The 19,332-nt window shown below is 41.6% G+C and overlaps 1 protein-coding gene across 2 annotated transcripts; it reads right to left on the bottom strand.

Moving 5' to 3' along the window:
• Positions 1–12,121: 12,121 nt before the first annotated feature.
• Positions 12,122–14,174, bottom strand: Pate3 (prostate and testis expressed 3). 2 transcript variants are annotated; one of them, XM_048458791.1, is made up of 3 exons: positions 14,126–14,174; positions 12,622–12,748; positions 12,122–12,242 (listed from the first exon to the last, which is right to left on the bottom strand). In XM_048458791.1, exons 1-3 carry the CDS (start codon positions 14,172–14,174, stop codon positions 12,122–12,124), a joined length of 297 nt encoding a protein of 98 aa, XP_048314748.1. The 2 variants fall into 2 exon arrangements, with proteins under 2 accessions (XP_048314748.1, XP_048314747.1); XM_048458790.1 differs by having other exon boundaries at positions 12,122–12,246; positions 12,626–12,748.
• Positions 14,175–19,332: the final 5,158 nt, after the last annotated feature.

Raw genomic sequence — 19,332 nt, 5'->3', positions numbered from 1 at the left:
CATGTCTTTCCCCTCTGGCAGGTACATGGCTTCTCTCCGTGACCCTGCCTTCGTTCTCACAGCATTCAGTTTAGTTTTCCCTGCCTACCTCTACTCTTTTGCCCTATCACAGGCCAAGGCAGTTTCTTTATTCATTAACCAATAAAAGCAACACATATATAGAAGTATCTTCCACATCAAAATTTCATTTACCAAATCAGTAGATGAAGGCACTATGCCAGGGATGTGGGAGAGATGACCTGCGAATAGAGGAGACACAGAATCCCTACCTAAAGCTAAATTTACACTTGGGATTTTTCTCACTTGGTCTCTGGCCTGATACCTGAGAGGACATGAACCATGTGTTGTTGTTTAATGTTGGCATGTTCCCTGGCAGGCTCGCAGAGCAGCCTCTAGTCCGACAAGGACAGCTGTGGGTCCCTGCAAGATCTCCAGGGTGGCATGCTGGTCCCACCATGCGCCGGGCGAGTCAGGTGGGTGGGTGCAGCGGATGGTGGAGTAAATAAACATAAGACTATACATAAAGCTAAACATTTATTACTTAAAGAAGAGGCAGAGAGACAGAGAGGCAGAGATAGAGAGACATAGAGACATTAAAAAACAGAGACAGAGAGAGACACGTGTGCACACGCTGACAGAAGGGGACAGAAGAGAAAGAGTTAAGATGGCGACCAGGAGGTCAGAAGAGGCTGGGAGTGGGCGTGGCTTGCCCTTAAAGGGACCAGAGCCAAAGGAATAACAGCATGATCTCCCCCTGCCTTCATGTTTTGGTGACATTTTAACTGATTCCTATTTCTCATGTGTAAAATAGATGCTAAACTCTGTGGCTTTTAATCCTAACTCCTTTATTTACACAGATGACAAAATACAACCGCCCATGGTACCTTTACACTGCCCAAGGTCAACAGGTTGGAGGGCGATTAGGAGAAGGATCCCGAGGGCTCTGGCAGGAGGCTATCCTTGGATGATGGTACATGAGGAAATGGAGGGTGAAGGGCTCCTCGCTGGGATCCAGGCAGACAGGATAATGTCCCAGGGTGAGTGTAGGCTGCCAGAGGATGCTTGGGTCTACGGAGGGCTACAGGTAAGGAGACCTGAGTGCCCTGGCTCCATTGCCTTGCAGGCTTGGGAGTGAGACAGGTGAGGTGCCAAAGAGAAGGAATATGGCTGCCGGGACACTTGCTTCCTCTTTCCATCTGTGTGGAGGCTCTGGTGGAGCCTCATCATGTAACTTCCCCTCTGACACCCTGTGTGAGTGACGGATCTACTCTTCAAGTCTCCTCTCTGTTTTTACTTAGTGAAGAACACTTTCTTTGTGGGGGGGGGGCATTAGTCTTAGTTTATTTTCCCCTGCTTTTCTACAGAAGTAAACACAGAGGAGCCTAATCAAACTTCAAATCTGCCACTTGCCCCTCCCTTGGCAGCAGAGGGGGAGTGGGTGAGGGGAGGCTCTGGGCAGAAGGAGAGCAGGACGGAACAGTTTGTTCTACAACTCCTGGTCTAAGAAAGAGCAGTGAGGAAAGACAAGGCTTTGGGTCAGAGCCAGTGTTGGGGGTAAGAAGGTTATACTTTCCAGGCTTAGGAGAAGGCTCAAGGGAAGGCCAGGGCGACTCTGGAAGTCCAAATAAAGGGATGGGGAGGGCAGATTGGACAGTGAGTCTCCTCTCTGTGGGAGGGAGAGGGGTCTCCAGGTACCACAGGACTGTCTATGATCCATAAAAACCTTGCTAGAGTGAATGTTCTCAAGGACAAACCTGTGCATCTGCCCTTCACGGGGTTCCTCTGCCTACTGAGACATGGACTTGTGATATATGTGGGGAATAATACTGGATGGAAAGACGGTCCACCATTCCTTAGAGATAGATGTTATGCCCAGATCCGTGAAGTCCCTTCAAAATCAACAAGGAGACCGAGTACTGTATGTAAAAGCCAAGAGCCTTTGCAAACTCGGCCTCTCCGTGTGTCCAATGTATTGGAATAATCGGAGAGGCTTGAGCCCAGATAGAGTTGGGTTTTTATAGTAGTAAAGGTGGGGGTGAGGGATTTCTAAGGTTCAGGACCCCTGATTGGCTGACATTTGTCTAGGGGTGTCCTGGTGAGTGTATGCTGGCAGGTGATCCTATCTACAATGGTTGGAACATTAGAAATTTCCTTTGGATGGTCTGTTCCTGGGTGGTGCTCAGGTAATCTCAGTTTGTGGTCTTCCTGCAACCAGGTGTTGCTTCAGGGTAAACTACTGAGACTCAGGCCATCACAAACGTGTCGTGGCAGAGTTCTACTCTGGCAGGTGATAATGGTTGGAAGTTAAGAACTTCCTTTGGGTGCTCTGCTCCTATTGAGCTTCTCATGGCTGAATCCTACAGTAGAGACGGAAAGGTGATTTTCACTTACTTTTTAACAATCTTGGTATTGTTCTAAATTTCCTATTACTCTTATTCTGGGAAATATGTTCAAAGTTGTCTGGAAAACTTTAGAAGACTGGGGTCGAGTGGAGCTGGGCATTCCATCAACATATTTAAACACTGGACACCCATGACATCTTTCTGGATGGCGCGAGGAGTCTTTTGCTGGGTGGAATGAGTTGATGCTCTTAGCTCAAGCCCCTGCCGAGAGTCACATGTTCCAAATGAGAGTCCTGTAAAGGAGGTCTGCAAACCAGCATGGGAATTCTTTCCTGCAATGGCCTGTAAATTCTAGAGTCCAGTCAGGTCCTTGGATCCTTCTAGTTTTGATGGGATCTGCTAGTAACTGTTGTCTCTGCTAGGCAGGAAGAAACTCATTTTTGTTTGGTGGAGAGAGACTCTCAGTTGTACCTCACTTACCATTGTTGTGAGGAGCCTAGGGTAGATACCATCCAGATCAACCCTGGGGACCCAATTCTAGACTCTGGATGCAGAGCTGGACTGGAAAGATAACATCTAGGTTATTTAGACAGTTGTGTGCCTTTGTTGTCTTGGTGAAAAACCGTTTCGTCTCTAACACCCCCTTGGTCTTCATCAGTAAGATGAGGTCAGTCATTTCTAACCCACAATACTGTCAGAGAATTCAAAGACGTAAATGGGCGACATTCTGGAGAAAGTCTAAATTTTCGTTCTTAAATTGGGCATTGTTAAATGTAAGCACCTATGCTTCCTTACTGGGTCAAGGTCACCTGATACAGCTATGAGGAATTAAACTGGGCAATTGGAAGGGGCCACTGCCATACTGAAGCTGTGACAATCTTATTGAGAACAGTCAGATTTCTCATAGCTTTATCAGAAACAGAATATAATGTCAACTGCCAGAATCAATATAGTTGTAGTTGCCCAGTTACAGTGATATTTGCAAGTTTTACAGGGTTTATAAGATTAATGTCCGAAGCCTATTTTCCTGATGAGCATCTTGATTCTTTGACTTCTGTGGGAACAGAGAAATGAAAAGTGGCCTCAACATGTCATTGCCTGAGGGAGTGTGTTGATACAATATACTTATTTGTATGTAATATTATTTCAGATATAGCAGTAATGCCCCTTTTTGAGTTCCTTATTGTGTTTGCTTATTAGTTTCTACCATGTTAAATTGTCTCTTTATTAACCAATGAAAGTAACAATAGACAGATAACCCTCCTCCATCATAGAATAACATATTTAAATCTAAAAATTACTTTCAAATCACCTGTAGTGTCAGTAAGAAAGAATTTGTCCAAATCATACAACATTAAGATAGAGATTAGAGTTTAACTTCATGTCATGTGAAAAATATGGCAGATGCCTCCATTGGGGTCTGGCTAATTAGTCCATGTGGACAGAATAGAGATAAGGGCAGCAAGTTCTCATGATGAAAGGCTCCCTGGGAAAACTGCTGTGTATACTCATTGTACTTAGAATGATCCCAGCAAGTAAAAATCATGTTGAAACAGAAACTGAGAGAAAGGTTCAAACTAAAGAAGAAATACAAAGTAGATGTGATAAAGGTAAGTGACAGCAGGGGGCGAAAGAGAGAGACCCCGGGACAGAGCAGGAACGGACAGCCACACACAGCTAAGCCTGAACTGAAGATCATCTGCCTTTGGCAGAGCAGAATCATATTCCTCCATGTGGCCCCGTAGGTCTGGCCTTCCTGAAGTCTGACCCTGTATTGGATTTCCATGAGATTCTGAATCTCATGTTGCCCCACATTAAAATTGTTTTCTTCCACTATTGAGGTCTAGTTACAATAAACTTGTTCAAAATGTTTTACAAACAACAACAACCAAGTCAGAAGTCAAGAGAATGGTCAAGAAGGCCATACCTTAAGCAAATGTGGCAAATTTGGATCAGGGTCTCAAATACCCTTCTTGGTCAAAGATATCTTCTGCATGATGAATTTGTAGTGGCAAAACTGGTGATCATCCAGGGAAGACAAAATCTGAAAAATTATTTCAGAGTCACTGGATTCCTCATTTACATAAACAGACCTCACAATGTCCTTAGATAGAAGAAAGTTTCATAAATGCCAATAATAATTTATTGGGTATTTACTGACAGAAACATGGCACTAACTTGTAGCAAGACCAGTGGATTCCAACACACACACACACACACACACACACACACACACACACACACACACATATGTTGGGGGAAGTTGTTAGTTTGTTCCTGGCTGCCCAGATCACGAAATAATCACTCAGGAACTATATTGTTTGTAATACTGTTTGGCCAATAGTTTAAGCATATTACTAGCTAAATTAACCCATTTCCATTATTTTATATTTTACCATGAGGCTCGTGATTTATCCGCAAAGTTCTGGTGTGTCTGTCTCTGGGGTGGCTTCATGGTTTCTCATTGACTCTGTCTACTCTCTCTCTCTATCTCTTTCAGCCTGGCTGTATTCTGTTAAGCCATGGGCTGAAAGCAGCTTCTTTATTAACCAATAAAAGTAACTCATATACAGAAGGACTTCCCACACCATATATATAAATAAGTTGCAAATATGTATTAATGTGAGCATACATTACCATATTTAATATGTTAATATTTATTGATAATGAACATACTATTAATATATTAATATCAAACATAATTATAGTAACATATCATATAATATTAATATATCAATGTATTGCATTACTATTAAATAACATATTAATATAACATACTAGTATTGCTATGATTAAGCTATATAGCATGTTCTATTAATAGCAATATGATAGTATTAGTAATATTGTTAAGCACAATATATTGTAATATATTATAAGTAATATAATATAAGTTTATTATAAGTATATTATAATATATTAATGGAATATGATATAAGTAATATATTGGTATATTATATAGTATATTAATATATAATTATATATAATCATATACTAATATATGATTTACCAAAAATTTTGGGAGCAGTCTCAGGATTAATTGTACCAGTATATGCATATAAACCTCCACAGAACACTGATGACTTCACTTACATAAAAGATAATGGAAAATTATCAATGGGAAACCAAATAAGATTATTTAGAGGCAGTCATGGTAGTTACATCTCAAAATGGCAGTAATGATGTCAGTCTGAATCACATCCTGGAGTATTATTAACATGAGGAAGATCATAGCTTCATTTGGATAAACATATGCAAAAGGATAGAAATCCAATAAAATATGTTTATTTACTGATTAATTTAAAACTAGATCTCAGACCCCAAAACAGCACAGGGTATTTATTATCTTTGCCCCAAATCCACCACTAGAACTTGATGGTATGACTGTATTGCTGAAGACACTACACAGTTTAGTCACAGAATATAGAGAAACCAAACTGATGAAACCTGGAAGCTTCCTTCCTATGGCTTGCTTTCTCAGAGCTGTAAAGTGTTTTATCATGGCACTGGGAGAGAGAAACAACCAATAATTTTACTCAGCTGTGAACTCCAAGAGCTACAATAATGAGTGATGTTTTGAGGTCACACAGTTTTGAATGCCATGGAATGACCAGTCATTCTGACTGCAGTTAAGACCCACCCCACAAGATGGACCACATACCTGGTAATGTTAACTGGGCCAAGAATCCATAGTTGGATAAGTCGTAAGCCCTAGCAGAGAATCTATTTTGATTTTAGTGTTATTTGTTCTTAGTGACTCAACAATAAACTGCTCTCGAAATAATTATCTTTTAGAAAAAAGTCTATTCACTTATTCATCTGTTTCATGTCTCTATGTGTTTGCCCAAGTGAGTGTATAGGCATGTCATGTACTAGAAGAGGGCATTACATCATCTGGAACTATAGTTACAGGTGGTTGTGAGCAACCAAGTGGGTGTTGAGAACAAATTCACTGTGGCTATGGTACAGTCACAAGACTTGGATAAGATCAAGGCATTCAAATTATCAATTTGGATGGGAGGGACTTACAAAGGCCTGCTCCTAGGAGTTATTGGTAATTGATGACTGCTAGGAAAGGAGTATTGACTTCTTTAGGAATGTAGATCTGGGTAGGTTACCCATGCTCCAGTGGTGGTCCTATGCCCATATACATACCAGCATCACTAATTGGACTCAGTAGTTTGTTTTTTTTTTAATGAGTACATGAAGTTAGGAGGGAGATGTGGGATGGAGGGGAAGAACAGACAGAAGTTGGAGGGAAAGCATGGAGGCAGATTTGATCAAAATACATTATATACATGTCACAAATCCCAAAGAATAAAAGTATGTTTTTAAAGAAAAAAGTGAGGGGTTTATAGTCACCTGCAATTTTATGTTGAAAGATGTTCCCTAAGTGCTTCCTGAGCAGAACTTAGCAATTTAGATGTTCACTAATAGTTTTTGTGGTCCTGTGTGATGTGGGATAACAGTCAAACTTTTCAAGGTTTATGAACCTGATGTGTAGACAAGAAAATTCAACTCTTGCAGTAGTGTTTGCACTTGTCTTATGTAAAAATTGACTCTGTGTGCAGGGTTTTGCACTTCCCTTATTTTGAATGGTTTTTTCATTCTTTGCCTACATGTGCTGTGGGGTCTTTTGTGATCACCAAGACCAACACAGTAATGATCCATAGGAGGTAAAAAGGTAGTTTGCTTCAACAGGACTAAGTAGACTGTGTTGGTTTGAACATTGAGAGTCTGACCCTAGTTTATTTTAGGCACATTTAAACATAGCAAAATTTGCTGAAAACTTCCCTGGTAGTAATTAACTCAATTTCATGTGCACAACAAAGCACAAAGTAAGCTAAATAAAGATTGAATGTGACTAAATAAAAACACTTTGTAAAGTTCATGTAACGCCTTACATAAAGATGGGTTTACTGGTTGAGAAAAACAGGTTTGCAATAAGGGTCTGGGGGAGGAGCTGGTGTGATCTTGGCCACTTATAGGGCTCAAAGGTTGCCAGGCTATTAAATGCATCTGCTGCCAGTCTTCTTGGGGGGTGGATGGGAAGGCAGCTTATGTGTCCTTTCCTTTGACAGAACAACCCCATATGTTTAACATCTTTATTGCTTATCTATGAGCACAAAGGACCTACCATGCCTTCTATAATGTGCATATGTGTTCAAAGGTTATTATTTCCTAACTGATTTAGGAATACTTTATACTTCAAATAACTGAATCTTTTTGAATGTCTCATTGAAAAATGAACAACTTCTTTCTGAGTTCTCTGAATATTGGAGCCTGGCAGGTGGTAGGTGTGGTGAGTTGAAATTAGACACTAATGTTTCAGCTTGCTTAAAGGTCAGCTGCTCAACATTGCTGAAACAGACTTAGCAGTCTCCCTTCTGTGTGTATCCTAAACCACTTCTGACCAGCATTAGCTTTGCAGCATGTGGGCAAGCATGGATCTCACTTGTTCCAGACTGTACACACTGGAGTCACAAACATCTAAATCAAGGGTGCCCTAAGTGTATTGGTTGTAGAGGAAGCAGAGTTCTGAAAGCTGTTACTAGAGGACTCATCTCAGTGCTTTCTAATCCTGCTCAACACTAAACACCCCGTGCAAAGGAGGAACCTGTAGCGAGTTCACACATACGAGTTTAGTGTTCTCACTACTGCAACTAGAAAACTTCAAGACCAAGGAGAAACCTGACTTCTGGTTCAGGGTCATCAGTTTCTTCTTCACCAAAAGGATAGGGCTACCCACCAACCTACCACTGAGCTCTTCATTGTCTGAGTTTCTGTATTTCTGAGTTTCTCTGCATGTCTTCAATCAGATCTCCCATTTTCATGACTACCTTGTGTTGCCAGCTCCAACCCAGGGTACATGACTGTATATCTATCTTTAGGCTCTCAGTCTGTGGGTCTTTTTAAGGGCCTTCGATAAGCTCTGTACCAAGAAATATGTTCTATTTTAAGAGGGTATGTGGGTGTAGTTCTCCAAGGTACAGAGATGCCTAAGAGGATATCATCCATTCTGACTTCTTACTTAGGTTTCCACTTGGATTAAAAATTGTAAGAACTAAACTGGACAATAATGGTGCATGATTTTAATTACAACACTCGTAAGGCAGAGGTTGGTGGATCTCTGAGTGAGTTCAAGGTCAGTCTGGTCTACAGAGTGAGTTCCAGGACAGCCCGGCTACACAATGAAATTCTGTCTGATCCCTCCCCCAAACTTTAAGAACTATGGGCCTACTATGTACCACTAAGATTGACTTTCAGGCCCTTTCTGAACAGGACTGCCTGGCTTAACTTGTGAGTCTTCAACTTCCCCTTGCCCTCACTGGGAAACTCTGAACTCTGTTGTGAATTCTGATGCCCTTTGCTTTTTCTCTCTTCAGTATAAAGGCTATCCTTGGTTTTCCTGACTGTTCTCCATCCTGGGGTCATACTGAGCCTGCTTTCACGCTGCCACCTTGACTTGACTCTTCAGAATGAATGGTTTTGAAGAAGAGAAACCTCTTGGTTTGTCATCAGTTAAGATCTTTGGTGATGAGAGAGAACTGTACACCCATGGATGGGAGTGAGAGAGAATTGCACGCCCACGGATGGGAGGCGCTGGAAAGGATACAGTATTTTGTGTTCATCATCATGTGTTGTTTGTGGTTGCAGATCTGCCACCTGAATGGAGTCAGGCAGATACTGTGGACTGATCCAGTGTGAGGAACTGCAGAAATGTTAAAATATCAAGAGCATGAAAACAAAAGGAAGATTGTGAAACTATTCTGGACTGGGGGGACTACTTAGATGTGGTAACTAGGTGTGATATTGTGATTGTGGGTTGAATTATTTCACTAAAGAAATGTTACTGAAAGATTGTAGAAACTTAGCCAGTAGATGATACATCGTTTTAGTCATAATCTTGTGATTGTGATGAGAATCTTGTGGATATGGGGGAAATGTTCCTGTTTATAAGAAATATACTGAAGAACCCAGAGTTTGCAAAGCATAAGGCAACAAAAGCCGTCATATTATAGTCAAACAAGACAAACAATCAGAAGGAAAAACCCTCAAATAGTCAACAAAAATATTCTTTGTGGTATTAGAAATGGAAGACTTCAATAAAAAAGATTAGTTTATATGATATAACTAATATCAGAGTTTGATTATATTAAATACATTTTTGAAAAAGGAAACAAGACAAGATGGAAAAGGTTAGAATTGAAATGGCCCAAAAATTACATGAGGAATGTTAAAACAGACTGTCAGAAATTTTCACATATAGGAAAAGTGTGCTTCTGAAGCTTGTTATGACACGGAACACTAACAGGAAAGATCTGTACACAGAAGGAATAGGAAAATGGATAAACCAATAACAATCAAATACTCTAGTTTGACAGGGAGGGGAAGGGTTCATTTTATGTTATACTTCTAAGTCACAATCTATCATTGAGGGAAATTGGAGCAGGAACTCAAACAGAAATCGAAGCAGAAAGTATGGAGGAACGCGGCTTCCTGGCTCTCTCTCTCTGACTTCTGCTCAGACAACTTTCTGATACAATACAGGGCCGTCTGCCCAGGGATGGCAGTGACCACAGTGGGCGTGGATCTCCTTCTCAACCAGCAATGAAGAAAATGTCCTACAGACTTGCACACAGGCCCATACGATCAACGGAATCTCCCAGTTATTTATTTATTTTGGTGGCTCATGCACACAGGAGATTGGGACCAGAGGAAAACAAGTTTTGAGATCAGCTTGAGCTACACAGTGAAGTCCTGCTTCAAAGCAAAGAAACACAACATTCCCACTATAAATCAATTCATGAAATGCAAAAGGATGATGGGTGGGGTTTACCACTTGAAAATTCTGGCTTCCTTAGCAGCTATCGCGATCCCCATCCCTGTCACTCTTAAGCCCCACTTCAGTGCTAACTCCAGCCAGGACTCTGCTTCGTCTTTGGGTGAATGCTTGCACAGCCTGTTCCTTAGCTTAAGACACGCTGTAGGTACAGCCGTGACCCAGCAGCTGCGAGAGTGAGCACACCCAGTATGCTACCTGCGTCCTTCTGCAGGAACTGTTTTTTCTTTTTTTTTTTTTTTGTCAGTTTCTTCTCTTCCATTTGCTTTCTCCTAAGGTCTGGCAGCTTAAGGCTAGGAGATGGCATCCCGATCTGCTGTCTCTAGGACAACTCAGTTTCACAGGCAGTGGAGGTCATGCAACGATGGACTAACTTATTCTCTTTCCTTCTGAAAAGTAGGGAAGTTTTTATTAGGTTCTTCACAGGACTTTTAATTCAAACTGAAAAATCAAATATTCTCAAGTGATATGCACACATGTAAATTCAAAGCAAAAAAATTTGTTTTAGAAAGGATGAGACCAATAGCAACCTTTTTACTTAAAAGTAAACCCAATACTTTCTAAGTACAGGGAAGAAAGGGCTGGCAATGTATAGACAGGCTTGGTCTAACTAGAAGAAACAAAGGTTTTAGATCTCTGTTGGGGGGATACAGTGGTTTGGGACCCATGGGTCTCAAAATTCAGTTATAGTTCTCAATCTCAAAAGGATTCTGATGAATAGTCATTAAGTACACGACAATCGACATTTAGTCTGGAAGCCTAGAGCAATGTCTGTAATTGTAAGGTTCTTTGGGGACATACTCATGCTAGATGCCAGAGGGAGGGTTTACAACATACAGAAGACTAGGACTCCCATTTGTGAAGACCAGCGAAGAACATCACAATGCCAACTGTAAGAAACAGCAATTGAGTGATTGTACCTATTGTATCCTGGGCTGCTGTTTAGAGCCACCGTGAATGTGTTACCTGTGTGGGTCCACTGAGAAAGAACACACTTGTACACAATTACGTGAAGTGGGTTTATTATCTGTAGACAGGTTTTAAAGGACCGGAGTCCTAGGTCCATTGGGCTCTACACGGTGACCTGAGGCTCATGGGAGATGCTGTGGGAGGATAAAGATGCCTCTGGGGGACCAGTCTGCAGCACAGATGAGGAGTTCTGAAAGGCTTCCTGCTGGGGCCATGGGACGTGCTGGAGAAAGACTCGAAGCACAGCCCACTTCTACTGGGAGAGTGCATGTTGCAGTGAAGGAGGAGAGGTGGCTGGCAAAGGGGGAAAAGAATGGAGAAGGAGACTAAATGTGATGCAGTGTGCTGTTGACCCTCGTCTCTAGGGGTGTACTCATGGCCTAATGTGATCTGGGAATGCCACTGAGGCCGAAGTCCTATGCTTACTATGCCCTGTGAAAACGTGTGAGAATGTATTTTGTCAAGAAAATCAGAATGACTGAGTCTAAAATGGACACTCTCTGCCAAAGAAACCAACTTTGTATTCACAGAGCAAAATCTTCGGTGCCCACCTCCAGTTTGTTCTATTTCTGCTGAACCATTATGGAGATTCATGGGATGTTCAACTAAAAAAAATATTTGGGGATTTTCCATTGGAGGCTTTCTGGTCCACCCCAATTATTTAAGCCAGTATAGAGTTCTAGGGTGGCCCCGTTCCATATCTTTCTGTGCAGAGTTTTCTGAGACAGGTCTTTTAGTGGATAAAGATGCTAATTCTAGCAGGAGGAAAAAAATCCATTGTTTAAAACCATCATCCCCCACCATCCCTTGTCCAAAGTGAGATCCAAGCTGAAGGAGCCAGGAAGAATAATGTGGAGTTAAGAAGGGAACAGGAGTATCCTTCATACATACGGTGCAGAAAGGCAGGATAAGTAGAGTGTAAAGGAAGAAAGACCCCTGGACCTTCTGGAATGAGGTCTGGGGGGATATCTTAGATTTTGAAATTACAATAATCGTAGTTACAACATTTATGAACATAAGTCCGGTTGTTGAAGTCGTACGTCAAGTTCTTGCAGAATCTCTGACACACCATGTATGATATCTGGAGAGTTCTATCTGCAACAGAATGGAACCAAAGATGTTAGACAGTGATCTCAGCATCCAGGGCAGAACATGCCTGGCCTTAACCAGACAGGCTTACGGATGGCTTCCCAGTGCCCCCTTCCTAAGAGCTCCAATGCATAAACTGCTGGAAAGCCGTCAAGTTGACTTGTTTGCCTGTGGTCCCTGATAACTCAATGCTATGCACCCATTTCATTCCTTCTCCTGCTAGAAAGCAAGAAAAGCAGGGCTTTGATGTCTGCGAAGTAAGAATCTGTGTGGCTGTTTTCATCCTGCCCTGCACCTCCTGCCTGCCTTATAGGTTTGTAGCCTCCGCGCTTAGGGCAGTTTGTACTGTGACCTGGGTCAGAGATGCCCAAGCCCTGCAACTTACTGGAGTAGATCCTTAGGCTCATGCATGTTTCGTACTTCTGAGCATGGCAGATGCCAAAGCCTCTTCTGCAGTGGTCTGACGGTGTGCGGAGGTGGCATGTTACACACGTCAGAGATGTTGCTTCTGGAGACAACACAGAGCTTGACGTGAGGGCAGGGACTTGGGGTGGGGAGGGAGATGGCAGAGTTGGATTGAGCAGCCTTCCAAAGGTGTCTGGGCAGGTGAAGAACTGATGGTTGAGTGTTTAGGGGGCGACAGTTGAACCTTTTGTCTACTCTTTTGCCTTTAGTGATGGAGATAAAAGGCCATCGAGCATGGGAAAGGATTCTCAGTCTTTACATTTTGGATAACTTTCTCTCACTGGTTCAGGGTTCATCTACTTGGTTCAACAGGCTGGCCAGTGAGCTTCAGGGATCTGCCTGTCGCTGCCTCTCTAGCACTGGGATTAGAAGCCCACAACACAAGATCTGGCTTTGTTTTAGGGTAGTTCTGAGGACAGAACTTAGGTCCTCGTTCCTGGGCAGCATGAACTATCTTTCCAGCCCTTAATTTGTGTGAGGATTTCACTTCTACACACTTTATTCCTCTAGCTTAAAAATGGTCAGTGAGGAATACCTTCAGGAGGTTCTGGAAGAGTGAATAATTAAAATATGGGTTCAATTAAAAATTATTTGCAGAAGCTGGTCAACTGGCTTAGTTGATAATTTGCTGTCAAGCCTGAAGGACCTGCATTTGAACTTTAGGACCCACACTGCAGAAGGAGAGAAATTACTTCCAAAAGCTGTCCTCTGATCACACGCATACTATGGCATGTGCAACATACATACACATGCATGTATGCACGCATGCACACACGCTAAAAACTGTTTAAAAATATCCCCATGGCACTAAAAATGGAAAGGATGTAGCTTTTATTGACCATCTTATTAGGACCATGTTGTTTCAAATTATATCTGATTTAACTAATGCACTGTACTCTGATCTCACAGGTCCTTGTAAGAAGATTTTTGTCTCCACGTGTCAAATTAAAGAATTCAGGACAATTACTGGACAAGTTTGGGAAAACCTGTCAGATTCCAGGATGTACAGAATTTCTTTTCCTAAATGGCTTGTAACTAGGCCCCTGGAATTGTTATCAGAAGCCAATGTCTAGGACTAAGACACTCACAATATTTTTGAATGGCCAGTTCCCTCGGCAACATAGATTTAAGAGTAGAGTGGATGCTTTAAGGAAACTTTCCTAGGCATCTGGATTATGGGGTTTGGCACTGGCAGTAAGGGTAACAAAATAAAGGCCTACACAGCCATAGAGATATAACAGAGTGCTGGAAAAGACGAAGAAGATGGAAGAAAAGGCAGAGAGAGCATTCCGAAAGCCATCTCCCTTCCTTCTAAATATGGTCAAAGGTCTGCCTATATGGACATGGCTACACACATGGAGATTCACCGCAGCCCCCTTGATCCTGCCCCTGGAGTTCATTCCTCAGGTCTGGGACTCACCCACAACAAGGCAGAAGAGGGAGAAGAGTGGTAAGACATGCCTGTTCATTTGGGCCCAGATGTCTTGCGTGAAGCAGAGCTACCTAAGGGCTGCAAGCAGAAGTCAGCTGGGCTCCAGGGAGAGGCTTTCTGCTTCAGCAGAAGTTGGTGATTATTCATGCCTAAGGGGAGTCGGTCACACTAGGTTTATTTTGAGAGCTCAAGTTCATTGGCTATGGTCTCCATAGCCTTGAGACCTGGAGTTGGAAGTTGACCAGGGAGTTTTAAGGTAAAAGGACCCTGAAATGTGAACAATTTCTTGGTTAAAAGCTAGAAATGTCTTTGAGCCGGTGAGCAGCCTTGAGCTTCTGAACTCAGAAGTGTTTGAGGGTTTTAAACTAAAATGTCTCTGATTCTGTCAGGGACAGAAGCCAGGGATGGTAGAAAGGTGTGTTGCGGGGGACGGGGAGCTGCCGGAGATCTAGATTTTCCTGTCGCTTGCCCTGCAAAAAAGTACTCCTTCCCGGGAAGCTGTACAGAGTATATGACTGCAACTCAGAGGCGCCTGGACATCCTAATGGCAACTGCACTGACCAGCTCACCCCATTCCTCAGTCCAGTAAAGTCTTGTTATGCCCAAGACGGAGAGGCTCACGGTACCCCTGCCCAGGGCACCCCTCCTGCTGTACAGGGACTCCACCTTTTTCTTTTCTGTAATAAAACACCTCTTTGTAAAATTTACTTTCACTGGTCTTGGAAGTTTATTCTTCAAATATGGAGCCAAGAACATGGAAGTCACTGGCAAGTTCTCAGGACTCTAATCCAGTGGGATAAGCTAACCCAAGAGTCATAAGGACTCTATCACTATTAAAGGCACCCCAGAATTCCCATATATAAAGAAAATAATGACAATGAACGATTGTCAGTGTTTCCATAGTGTTAACTTTTCTCTCTCTCTCTCTCTTTCTCTCTTTCTTTCTTTCTTTCTTTCTTTCTTTCTTTCTTTCTTTCTTTCTTTATTATGTATACAATATTCTGTCTGTGTGTATGCCTGAAGGCCAGAGGAGGCACCAGACCTCATTACAGATGGTTGTGAGCCACCATGTGGTTGCTGGGACTTGAACTCAGGACCTTTGGAAGAGCAGGCAATGCTCTTAACCACTGAGCCATCTCTCCAGCCCGTGTTAACTTATTTTTACAATATAGTCTTTATCATATTAATCATAGTCGTCCCCCAGCATCAAGAGGATATTGGCTTCAGGCACCTCCACATATCTCAAAATTTGTGATGTTCAATAGGTAAAATAGTATAGCATTTCTATATAGCTTATGCATAGACTCTTGTAGAGTTTAAAACATATTTAGGTTACTTATAGTACCTCACGTTATAGTACTTGTATTATATTATGAGAATATAATATAAAATAACTCTACATAAATATTTACTGTTACTGAACTTGGGTTCACAGTCTGTCCCCCAAGAGCCAGGTTTGGCCACTTCTCCTCCAGAAGCCAATTAAAACAGTCAAATTAATAGTAAAAGTAGAAAAAAGAAATTTACATTGGGGAGAGGGACAAAGAGATCCAGTGGCTCCTCCAGTGCATCTTTGGGATCCAAAGTGAGATTAAAGTTTAAACAGAGGGCTGGAGACATGTACGTCTAAGCAGTCCAGGTCAAGGTTTGGTTTTAGCTAATGGTGACTGATTATTGTGTAGGCCTCCAGTTTCATCCTGCAAACGGTCAGACAAGCTTTGAGAACTGCATGAAACCTTGTTTGTAGGGGCCAAGTTCTCCCTCCGATGGCATCAGACTTCTCCCAGCATTAGGTTTCAAGGGAAAGGGACTCCAGGTTCTTGGGGTTCATTGTTTCAATATCTGAACGCTATAAAAAAATAAAAAGAAGGTATTTTTTTGTGTTTGGGTGGAATATTCTATAGATGTCTGTTAAGTCCATTTGAGTCATAACATCTGTTAGTTCCTTTATTTCTCTGTTAATTTCCTGTCTGGCAGACCTGTCCAGTGGTGAGAGTGGGGTGTTGAAGTCTCCCACTATTAGTGTGTGGGGTTTAATATGTGATTTAATCTTAAGCTTTAGTATTGTTTCTTTTACAAATGTGGGTACCTTTGTATTTGGGGCATAGATGTTCAGAACTGAGATTTCCTCTTGATGGATTTTTCCTGGGACAAATATAAAATGTCCTTCTTTGTCTCTTTTGATTGATTTTAGTTTGAAGACTCTTGTTAGATATTAGGATAGTTACACCAGCTTTTTCTTAGGTCCATTTGATTAGAATTTTTCCCAACCCTTTACTCTGAAGTAATGTCTGTCTTTGAGGTTGAGGTATGTTTCTTATATGCAGTATAAGAAAGAATTTTGTTTTTGTATCCAATCTGTTAGCCTGTGTTTTTTTTATAGGCAAATTGGATCAATTTATATTAAGGGATATTAGTGACCAGTGATTGCTAGTTCCTTTTTTTTTGTTTTTGTTGTTGGTGGTGGCATTTTGTGTGCATTTCCCATCTTTGGGATTTGCTGCTGTGAGATCATCTCTTGCCTGTTTTTTTTGTGAATGTAGTTGACTTCCTTGGGTTGAAGTTTTCCCTCTAGTACTTTGTGTAAGACTGGGTTTGTAGATAGGAGTTGTTTAAATCTGGTTTTGTCATGGAATATCTTGTTTTCTCTGTCTGTGGTGTTTGAATTTTTTCCTGGGTATAGTAGTCTGGTCTGGCAATCGTGGTCTCTTAGTGTCTGCATAAAGCCTGTCCAGGAACTTCTGGCTTCCATGGTTTCCATTGAGAAGTCAGGTGTAATTCTAATAGGTCTGCCTTTATATATTACTTGACCTTTTTCCTTTGCAGTTCTTAATATTCTTTCATTATTCTGTATGCTTAGTGTTTTGATTATTATATGACAAGGAGACTATTTTTGGTACAGTTTATTTGGTGTTCTGTAAGCTTTTTGTGTGTGCATAGGCATATCCTACCTCAACAAGGTGATTGGACAGACTTAGTTAACTTCCTAGGGAGGCCTTACCCTCTCTGAGGAGCAGATGGAGGATGAGGTGGGGGAAAGGTGGGGGAAGTGGGAAGAGGGGAGGGAGAAATGGGATTGGTATGTAAAAATAAATAAGTGCATAAAATTAATTATTAAAAACCTAAAATCAGATCAATAGTCCAAGTTAAAGACTGGCAAATGATATATAAATAAGAACAGAAAAATCTTTGTGCTTTAAATAGCTCCATGTAAAATTGATGCCTTAGCTAGTCATCATCAGAGAGGCTTCCTCTGACAACAGATGGGAGCAGATGCAGAGACCCACAGCCAGGCTTTACATGGAGAGGAAGTCTAAATGAGACTCCCGCTTCCAATCCCTCCCCATAAAGCTCAGGGAACCACATGGAAGAGGAGGGAGAAGAATGTAAGAACCAGAGGGGATGGAGAACAACAGGAAGACAAGACCCTCTGAGTCAGCAAACAAGGTGCATATGAACTGGTGCAACAAGCAAAAGTCTGCACCAGGTACTCTGTACACACACACACACACACACACACACACACACACACACACACACGTATATATATATACACATATATATATGTGTGTATGTATGCGTATGTGTATATACATATTATAGCTTTTAGCTTAGTATTTTTATGGAACTCCTGAGTGTGAACACAGGTGGATTTCTGATACTTGTGTCTGCTCGTAGGACTCTTTCTGTTGGGTTACCTTGCCCAACTTTGATCTGATGGTTTTTGATTTGTCTTTTTATTTATTATTTTGTTATGTTTGGTTGTTATCTCTTAGAATCCTATTCTTTTCTAGTGAGAGACAGTAGATCTGGAGATGAGGAGAGGTGGGGAGGAATTGGGATGAGTCGAGAGAGGGGAAACTACAAGGCTATATATCAGGATATATTGTATAAGAAGATATCTACTTTCAATGAATAGAAAAAATGAAAAAGTCTCCCTATGCTTGGCTATGTGCATATATATGCATTATTTAAATGTGTTTATATTTTTGCATGGTAATACACTGGCTTATAGTGAATGATCACATAAACAAAATTGTTAAATTAGTTCAAATTCTTTTTAGCAAATAGGGTATAATTGGAGTTTCTGGGCAAAATCCCTGGGTCTGACAACCCCACTAGGTTAATCAATAGAAGTCTTAAAAATGCCAAGGTATTAAATGAGCACACACATAGGTGAGCTGTGTACATGTGTGTATATATGTTGGGTATAAAGACATTAAGGATGATTTTAAAGTTCACTAATGTAATGGCCAGGAACACAGAGAAGAGGTTTAATGGATGTGGTCATGTTGGTAGAAGCAGCTAGAACAGTGTAATGGCATTTTATTTGTGACCCTGACATGTTTTATTTTTAAATAGAAAACAAATTTAAACGGTTTAACTGGGCAGGCTTGATCATTGCTCAATTGATCTAAGAAGAACCTATTGTTTGAGGGGATGGGCTGGTTCTCAAAAGATTTGCACTTGTTCCAAGGCGCAACCTTAACTTCATGGATGATTGCTCTAATTCAGGGAGTCAACAGCCAGGCTCTGCAGTTCCTGGACTTGATCGACTCAGACAATAATTAATTCCCCGTTTAACACGCTTATACACAGAGGCAAGCAGATAACCCAAAGCAAAGGAGTCAGACACAGAGTGAAGGAAGAAATCACAGGTTTCTATTTTGCCTTTGGTTGATGAGAAAATAGAGAGGTTTGGAAGAGTATTGATAGGGACTTCTCAGCATTTCAGACACGACATTCTGTGTTTTGTTGGGATGCAATTGTTTTATCAAGAGAGTTCTGTTGGGGAAATAAGCAAGAGCCAGGAAAGGCTGGCAGATGGCAGCAGTGGGCAAGAACTGTGCTCTATAGCGCCTCTCCACACCTCCCCATTCCCTTTTCTAATCCCCAGGTTCCCTGTTAGAAGAAGTGGGTCTTTCTGATACTCTTCCAGGAACATGCAGTGGCCAGGAACCAAGCAGCCAGTGGTGGGGGCAGTGAGGAAAGGGAGAAGGAGTCATCAAGGAATTAGAGTGGGCACCCACAGGCGACAAGACATTCACTAAGGAGTTGAATCCATGGGTTAATGTTTGTGGATGCTGTGTATGAAAGTTAAGGAAAATTTAGCAAAGAACTAAAACAACATATAGGAACTTCACTAACTTTATACCATCTGTGGAGACATGGTCAATTCTATGACCTAATGGAAC

Source organism: Myodes glareolus, chromosome 4, assembly GCF_982192425.1.
Source record: "Myodes glareolus chromosome 4, mMyoGla1.1, whole genome shotgun sequence".
Classification (NCBI taxonomy): domain Eukaryota; kingdom Metazoa; phylum Chordata; class Mammalia; order Rodentia; family Cricetidae; genus Myodes; species Myodes glareolus.
The sequence above is the reverse complement of the archived record's forward strand: the minus strand, read 5'-3'. Positions and strand labels throughout refer to the sequence as shown.

Coding starts and splice junctions, on each gene's coding strand:
- Pate3 (XM_048458791.1), bottom strand. CDS start 14,174: ATGAACAGGCATGTCTTACCACTCTTCTCCCTCTTCTGCCTTGTTGTG. Junction 12,749..14,125: donor CCTCTTCTGCCTTGTTGTGG/GTGAGTCCCAGA, acceptor TGTTGTCTCCAG/AAGCAACATCTCTGACGTGT. Junction 12,243..12,621: donor CTAAGGATCTACTCCAGTAA/GTTGCAGGGCTT, acceptor TGTTGCAGATAG/AACTCTCCAGATATCATACA.